This window comes from Necator americanus, chromosome I (genome assembly GCF_031761385.1).
Source record: "Necator americanus strain Aroian chromosome I, whole genome shotgun sequence".
NCBI lineage: Eukaryota > Metazoa > Nematoda > Chromadorea > Rhabditida > Ancylostomatidae > Necator > Necator americanus.
The window spans coordinates 4,347,426-4,356,744 of NC_087371.1; the positions used below are offsets into that span (position 1 = coordinate 4,347,426).

General features: G+C 43.4%; 1 protein-coding gene across 1 annotated transcript; it reads right to left on the bottom strand.

Moving 5' to 3' along the window:
• Positions 1-381: 381 nt before the first annotated feature.
• On the bottom strand, positions 382-7,281 carry RB195_004437 (uncharacterized protein; the record flags this gene model as incomplete). The annotated part of the gene is made up of 7 exons (XM_064182284.1): positions 382-559; positions 646-752; positions 2,367-2,445; positions 2,767-2,858; positions 6,774-6,910; positions 6,967-7,024; positions 7,261-7,281. The coding sequence occupies 7 exons, from the start codon at positions 7,279-7,281 to the stop codon at positions 382-384; spliced, it is 672 nt and encodes a 223-aa protein (XP_064033551.1).
• Positions 7,282-9,319: the final 2,038 nt, after the last annotated feature.

Below are 9,319 nucleotides of genomic sequence, written 5' to 3' on the forward strand. Positions count from 1 at the left end.
GGTAAAAAACGGCCCGGACGATACGGCTTCGTGCGATCCGGCACGCTATTTTCTACGAGTTCGATTGTAGCGCGCTAGCTCTTTGCACGCGCCGCATCTTCCGGACCGTTTTTTTTACGGCAATTAGGAAGAAATTGACGGAATCATCCTCCTCTCCATAATCTACTATCCCGCATACGAATACTCCACCTGAAATCCGTACCACCTCAGATTCGTGGGGTGACGCCTTTGAACCCTCCCGGCTCCATTTACGACCCCCTATAGGAAAATCCCATCACAAGCTTGACGCTGACCGCGTCCCAAAGATTGTAGTAAGTCTCTCTGACAGATGACGGATGTATTCAATTCTCAGCTTCACTGCAAAATATTTATTGCTACAGTTTAAGGAAATTTTTCATATGCAAAGATAGAAGTGTTGAATTGCTTGATTTTGTTCTTTTCGTCATTATTTAAAACGTAGCACAGTCCCCACAAACAAGTCGAATTCGGGTAGAATGTACAGCCGACGCCGCCAACCGAGGAACACGGTTTTCCTGTTGGCTGCTGTTTTTTAGGTTCCCTAACAAGAATGAAAAAAATACATAAGTAATGTTGAGATTTAACGTGGGTTAAATTTTCCGAAAATTATCTTGAGGAAAAACTTACCCATTGTCATACAAACAGACAAATTCAACTTGAAGAGGGCCATTCGGACGAGGAAAACGGAAAATATGTCCCCAACATCCATATGCTGTTGCTTTCGGGTTGGTTATCTGAAATATCCTGGTTACAAGCGGCACTAATTAAAATGTTTTAGTTTTATTAGGCTGGCAAGTAATTTTTGTTACACTTGGCAACATTGGCGGGTAGGGTGTAGCGTAGTCGGTAAGAGATCCACTGTGGCTGCACCGTGGATGGTTCGAAATCGCCTTAGTGCCAACCATGCCCTTCATCCGTGTGGGGTCGGTAAATTGGTATCAGACTTGTCTGGGAGGATAAAAACACTGACTTGATCACCAGTTGGGTTCCGTGAAACGATTCCTAAGTGGATTGATACGCAGGAGACGTGATCCTTTTTTTGTTGCAACATTTCATTTGCGAACTGTTTACTCTCAAATATTTAGTTTTCAATTACTGTCATTTTCAATTACTCAATTCAATTATTCAATTATTTTTTTTTAATTTTCAATTACTTCAATTACAGTTATTATTTTTAAATTATTAATTTTTTATATCTTCCATCGGTATCGAAGACATATTGCGAAGGTCCAGGCAGCTTGTGGGCTCCCTCCTTTTAGAAGTCTGGGGACTTGCGATTAAAGAATGACTGAATGTTCGTTTTGTGCTCATTAATGTTAACGAAGTGGCGTTTTTTCAGGTGACGAGCCAGATATCGGAACAAATCGTAGTTCCCAATGTTTTCCCAATGTTTGATGAGCAGTACCTGGATGATTCCCTCCAAGACCTTTTACATAACACGGAGCGGTGGAAGTCCTTGATAGTTTCTTGGATCTGTCATCGATAACTTCTTGTTAACTTCGAAGGGGAGAAATGTTCTTGCTGTATGGCGGATGGGGAAGAATGGTCCAGTCAAGGCGGGGCAGCTTCATCCCAGTCAACTTCGCGACATGCGGGAGCGCGTAGTTAAGCAAGAAGAAGACTTTCTCCCAATGTAGGTTTTGCCGCCATCCACACCAGCTGCTCGCAGAACTTCTCAGAATTAATGGTAGAACCATATGGTAGAGGTTACCAATAAAAGACTCTCTTGACACTCCACCAGGAGCACCACATGATCTTCTTGGATCCCGCTCGTTGGGCGTTGGGATTCCCTTCACGAGATTGAGGAAAGCACCGCCAGAAGCAGCCATCAAGAAGACGTTAGTGACAGAGTTTGGTGGACTGAGGATAGATTATTAAGTATTGGTGGTTTAGTATTGGGCTATCAAGTCAACTGAAGAAATTTCCAGAGCGAAATCTTTAAAGTGTAACAGAAATTATTGTGGTTGCCAACCTAACAGAATTAAAGGTATCACCCCACGAATCTGGGGTGGTACGGATTTCCGGTGGAGTATTCGTATACGGGATTGTAGATTATGGAGAGAGGGGTGATCCCGTCCATTTCTTCCTAATTGCCGTAGAAAAATGGCCCGGAAGATGCGTCGCGCGTACAGGGCTGACGCGCTCCAATCGAACTCTTCGTAGAAAATAGTACGCCGGAACGCTCGAAGCCGTATTTTCTAGGCCGTTTTCTACGGCAATTAGGAAGAGATGGACAGAATCACCCTCCTGTCCATAATCTACTATCCCGTATACGAATACTCCATCTGAAATCCGTACCAGCTCAGATTCGTGGGGTAATACCTTTAAATGACCAGAGATAGGATCACCTGTTGTAGTTTCTCCTCATCGTGTACTAGATCTTGAATCGCGTTCACCACTTCGATATAGATGCTGGATGTTTTGGGTCTGAAGCATTTGCTGTCCTGTAGACGTTGATCCAAACGATGGGAATAAAGAGAAAAAGTTCTTGACATCTGCTCAATGTAGTGTTGCAGCCGTGTGAAAAAATCTCTCCAAGCATATCCACCGGGACTAATGTTTTCCCAGAACACATATTTCTAGAAGTCCCGACGCTGTGCGTGCGCGTTCGACTGAGAAAGGGCTGAGCGCAGAGCGAGGAAGCGGAAATTACTGGGGAGGCGTCGCGACCGACAAGATGACAAACATAAGTCCCGGCGATTATAGTTACTGGAAAAGAATAACCCAGGAATATAACCTTAAACGAACCTTTCAAAATACATCACATCGTATCTATCGCTGATGGACCCTGGATAATAGAGTTCCTTGCGAGCTTTTTCCTCTATACCACAATCATAAACCTAAAACATCAATATTTAAAATAATCCATTAAACGTCAGAAAAGGACTCGAATTAGGCAAAACGAGGACGCATTGACGTCAAACTAGTTCAAAATGGTTCCTTTAACCCATTGGCAACAGCGCGCTTTTTTGAATAACTGGCACTTACCGACTTTAATAGTGCTATATTTAGACAAAGAAATAATAATAATAATAATAAATAACAGTAGCAAACCCATCAAGCACCAAATTTCCCTTAAAAAGTTAGGAAATCGTAAAAAATTACCGTTGAGAAGTGTGCGGCTCACCTGTGAGAGCTGACGCCTGTGCCAGCTCATCGGTCGTTCAGAAACCCCCATAGTCAAGAACTAAAGAACATCTGAGAAGATTTCACATGGAAATTTCTATGGGAATTTCCTTAAATTTCTGGAATATTAAATAAATATGGTTAAATGTTTATCAAATTAAATGTTGAGCTGCGCTGTTGTCAAAGGGTTAAAAACCTCTATCTCTGCTTCCGGTAAATGTTCTGGAAGAATTCGATGAAATAAGGTTAATTTTATCAGTCTGAGAAAACTCGACGAACAATCGTTTCACGTTCTGGGTCTATTAATCCAGTGACGGGGTTAATCTGTTCTACTAACGCTTGGAGATATTCTCCTGTCTTCTGTCCGCACAGAACAAACTGTGTAACCATTGGATAATGGTTCTTCAACTCAAATTAGTACATTGAGGAAAAAACAGTGTTTTAATCAGGAAAATAGTGAAAGGACTAGGTGAGCTTAAAGCGTCAGTGATGAGATCAAAGAGAGATTGAGGTCCCATTTGTGGATGTCTTAGCACTTTTCCTATGCCGAGCAACCCCTACGCTCCTTCGTCTTCGAATTTAATGAGACCATGAATTTTTATGCTTTCGTGACGTCAAAAAGTGCGACCAAAAGCGAAACGATTAACTTTATGGTTCACTCCGTCATTACCTACAATATCAAACAAAGTGAGCATAATTAGGCAGCATCTCGAACATTCCATCTTCACATTTAAAGGCATCACCCCACGAATCTGAGGTGGTGCAGATTTCAGGTGGGGTATTCGTATACAGGATGGGAGACTACGGAGAGGAGGGTGATTCTGTCCATTTCTTCCTAATTCCCGTAAGAAACGGCCCGGAAGATGCGGCTTCATTCGTTTTGGCGCACCATTTTGTACAGGAGGTTCGATTGGAGCGCGCCAGTCTTGTGCGGCGCCGCATCTTCCGGGCCGTTTTTTACGGCAATTAAGAAGAAATGGACGGAATCACCTCCCTCTCCGTAGTCTCCCATTCCGTATACGAATACTCCACTTGAAATCTGCACCACCTCAGATCCGTGGGGTGATGCCTTTAATGAAAAAAGATTTAAAAACGGTATGAATCGAATGGGGACGCTTTTATATTCCATGCTCTACGCTCTCATGTATATGTTTTATTTTTTTTCTATATTTTCCTACTTTAGTTAAGTTGGATAACAAAATTAGACTATGTGAAACATTTATGAGTAGTCTCCTCTGAGGTTTTTCACCAGGAAGTGAATAACTAAATGTATACACCAGTTCCTTCCTCACTCGTTCCTTCTTCTTCGACAAAGCTGCATTCTAAAATAGAACACGCACGCAAAAATAGTGTGTATAGCTGCCCAAATAGTACTTCCCTGTGCGGATAATCAGATGTAAAATGTTCTACGTCAGGACGATGCTGATTCGCACATCGTTCTCAGACAAGATTAATTAGAATAAGGAAGATTATTACGAATTATCTAAGTAGGATCAGAACGAGACTAAGATTCATGAGTCATGAGTTTTTTTTTAACAGAATTATCCATACTGCCTCTAGGGAATACTACTATGGGATGTGTTTAGTTTTTCTCTTAGAATGAATGAGTAGCAATCCAAATCTTGATCATCGAAATGAAAATTCGTGATCTTGATCATTCAGTGATCTTCTCCAGCCTAAGGTGAGCATATAGTGCAGTCGCTACGTTAGTGATTGAAAAAGTAGCCTCAGTATTGTCTATATGGTTGTAGAGAGATTTGATCGCTCAGTCAATTGCTCGAGGATAATCACTGTAGTGGTACTGTAGGCCAGAACTGGTTAAAATAACTGCACTATAGGTTTGTGAATCAAACTGTCCGCTAAAGGTTCTGAAGAAGACGATTTGTCGAAACGTCAGGCAAAAAACCAATTAACAACCTCGCCTATAGCTCAGTAAAAGTCAGCTCAAAATGGAAATCACCCGCTTTAAAACTCACCAACTGGTAATTTTTCCGTCAAGCAAGTAAAGATAGTGTCGCGGATTCCACGCGACTCTTTTGCCATACCATCTAAAGGACACGTGCCGGCTAGGTCCCACAGTTCTCCTCCTTTTCGCGCGCCTCAAGCTCCTCCCACTTTCGCCTCAACAAAAGGAGCCGGTCCGTGTTTCGACACCTTATTTCAGATCCTTCCCACATTTCACGCTTCCGTTGAGCAGTGACAAAACGGAACGGACTCAAGAGCGGATGCGATCGATCAACCAAGAACAGCACCGCCACTTTCGAGCAATACCATCTACCAAAAGGGAGGAGGAGGAGTTGTTACGAGGTGGAGCTAAACGGCGTCCTAGAGGCTGTCTGGTGGAGTGAAGCACGCGCTCCTACGTCCAGTCTTTGCTCCTACGCCAGCGATTTGTACTTTCTGAGCCCGTAGTGAGTGTTTGGTTAGGCCCAATCCATTTTGTATTATATTGTTGTGTATATATGTAGTATGGGATGAAGACTGAGTAAGTGCTCGGTATTCAGTCGAGAACACACAAGCCACAGGGAATTGACGAAGCAATCCATGTGCATAGTAATATATATGTGTGTTGTAAAGGGAGTCAAGGAGTCCAGCCGCGAGCGCCAGCAAAGCGGTGGCCGGTGCTGCGATGCAAGTGTCAGAGCCTAGTGTATGAGCTGGCTTGAGGAGGGAAGTAAGACTAAAACAGAGGGAATTTGGCGTTAGCCTTAGACCCTCCAAGTGCACCCGCAAGGTAGAACGTGAACCACTGATGCCGACAAAAGCCCAAGTGGCCACGATATCCTTGTGCGTAAACTCTAGTACCTGCGATGCGTACATCACGACATCAGGGAGACAGGGTTCTGGTGCCAGTTCCTCAAGGGACCCACAGATCATCAGATCACAAATCCAGAACCTGCGGAACTGGATCTGGGACACTCTCCTCTCTGAGGCGTAACAGTTAGCGCATCAGGAAATCTTGGGAGTTTGTGTCGGGAAACATGGTTCACTGATCTATTGTACTCCTACAGTAATCGACTTTAGGGTCCCACCACGGATAGAAAAAGGTGGTTCAAGAGTACCAGAGCATCACCACGGTATCAATTCAATCTAGTAATCCAGAAAGGGCGCAAAAGCCCTGCATGATTTATTTGCTACGTTTTACGGGTAATGGGCAGAGGGGAACGCGCTTACGACCTTTCCTGGTGAGATATTGGGTGTCTGCTGCATATTTGAGCTATTTTTATTGGACGTCGAACAACGGAATCCCCTATACTCTTTCTTGTAGTATGTTGCATAGTTAGGTAGACAGAATCACACAAAGCTGTTTTTTCACAAAGAAGTTTCTTCTGCAAAAAAGTCTTCACATTGAACACTTGAAGGATCTGTCACTCCACTACCCGGGTTACTCTGCAACCACTACAACGCTAACTAAAACGCTTTTGCACTCATAGGTAAAGCTTGGGACGAACATAGGTGAAAATTAATAGATGAAAAGAAGTCTCCGCGGTCCCTCGAAAAAAGGGAAATAATCACGGCGAGGACAAAAGTCTCTCAAAGTCTTGTGAAACGGTAGTCTAAGAACTACTAAGAAACGTTTTTCTGTTTGTATTTATGGTATTTTTATTTGTGCTTATCCATGTGCTTACCAGCCCACACATTTCTTGACTCGTGAAGTTCTTCCCCAAGTACGTATGTCCGAAAGCAACTTGCTGACGAAGAAGATTATGTTGTTTATCCATGATTTTTCTGAATTCTGCTTCCATCCTGCATTTGTCTTTATTTCCTTAACAGCACGAGTGAAAAGTTTACATTTATCTCCTTGAAGAACAAGAAACTCACTAAGGATTATGTATGGCTCGGTGTTATTCACATCACCGTAGCTTACGACGAGAGTGACCTTAAATAAAGGCTTGAAATACAAAACGACAAATACAATACGACAACTAGGAAAAGATGAGCGGCGGTTGAGCGAGGCCATGCTTATAATTGTAATCTGCACCACAAACTCTATATTTGCCAACAGAGACCCTAACATCGTCAGTTTCGTGATACGCTGCCTACGCTCCTCGTGAAATTTCTACAATGGTCAGATCAGATTGCTTTTGAGGACATGGTAGTTGCCACGAAACTTACCGAGAGAAGCACGAGAAACATGTGCGCGTGTGCGTTGATGTATGAGGACTTCGACCCTGATTTATACAACTGTTTCATGACTCATGCTACGGTGAATATATTTGCTTACCCTTGTGGGATGATATCTTTCCATTCATGTTTTCAATAACAGTCATATCGATTGAACAAATTACATGTCGTGTCTGCAAACTTAGGGCATCTGTTATTCCTTTTGCACTGATTCGGTACAGAATGGATTGCTATTCGTAAAAGGTCATTTTTTGCGTCGTTCGAAAAGGTGGCAGTATTCCCAAAAAAAAGTATTCTCTTCTCAGCGACGTGGAGTTTCTTCTAAATAGCTTAATACTGAAGTCGCCCGTTTATTGCCTATTTATTTCGATAAATATGGTTTTAATGTGTATTGCATATAATTTCAAAGGCCATGATTCACTGAGTCGTTAAATGAACGCGAAGAACGACATGACTCCCAAGCAATGCAGTGGGAAACAAGCGCCTTGAGGACCGTATCAGAGCACTGAGGGTGTAGTGAAGAAGAACAAGAACATCCGCGATCCTTGCTCCCTGCTGACTTCCTTAACACCAACGTATTTCCTGCTTTGATTGATGCTTCAGAAACTTACGGTCAACGTCATTTAACGTTCAATCGATAGAAGGGTGGTTGGAGGACTCTGCTTCACAAAAGTGAGGGGTGGGATTTGAAGCTCTGCCCTACGTCAAGGTTAGAGACACTGTCACATTTGAAAAGTAAAGTTAAAGGCATCACCCCACGAATCTGAGGTGGTGCAGATTTCAGGTGGAGTATTCTTATAAGGGATAGTAGATTATGAAGAAGAGGGTGATTCCGTCAATTTCTTCCTAATTGCCGTAAAAAACGGCCCGGAAGATGCGGCGCAGCACAAGGCTGGCGCGCTCCAGTCGAGCTCCTTGTAGAAAATGGTGCGCCAGAACGCCCGAAGCCGTATCTTCCGAGCCCTTTTTACGGCAATTAGGAAGAAATAGACGGAATCACTTTCCTTCCTATAATCTACTATGCCGTATACGAATACTCCACCTGAAATCCGTACCACCTCAGATTCGTGGAGTGATGCCTTTAAGTAAGATGAGCAGAACACGTGATGCGTTTCAACGACAACCGTTGAACCAGAGCCGTGAGCGACTGGATATCGCGCGATATTAAACGCACTACAGGAAGACCGCCTCACGAAATCCTTCGAAGAAAGATTTGATGCTCTTCGACTTCACCGCGCCAGAATAGTAGCCAACATGCAGTCCTTGCGCGAGATGTAGAGCAATGGAAGTATTTTTGGTGCTCACAGAACTATGAAAGCGACTAATTCCCATCTTCGTTGGTTGAAAAAATCAAAGGGAAGCGTTGTATCGTATCCGGTGAAGAAATTCTACCGAAGATAGTGGATCGGCTCAGCGACGCGTGACCTGCACTCCAGAGGACTACGCTTAGATCTCTCGGGTGTTCCTGTTGGTCGTGGAAAGTACAAAATGGCGTCAATTAACCCCTTCGGATGCGCAAACGCATTTGACTTCAGTGCAGAATTGATTGAAGTTTACGAACGCGTACGAGATTTATACAATGAATTGCTCACACAACGCCAGTCGATGTCAGTCTAAGTCAGTCGAAGTCAGTCTTTTGATTCTTCCAAAAACGTTTGGTATCGTCGTATCTGACATCGGAGGAATGCTAATACTGAATTTTCCTTTGGTATGAGACATTTTCGAGCCATCGACCTTGCAGTTACAACAGTACCTCTCGCCCTCTACGTCATGTACGCGTATCTTGGGTTAATCTTTGTGTAGATGAAGCTATACGGACGGATTGCTATTCACCTCTATCACCTATGCTCTCGTTGTTTGTCTGATTTGCTCTAGCAAACGCCAGTGGTTGTTGCCAAAAATTCCATGCTCCCTTCAGGCAGTTGACCTTTCAGGTTATGGGCTTTGGCGGTGTGCTGGACGACAACACCTTTTTGCAATGTATGGGAATCTTTCGCCATATAACAGTGCAGCTTATATGGCTCGTTCGTTCCCAATGCGTACACTCGAA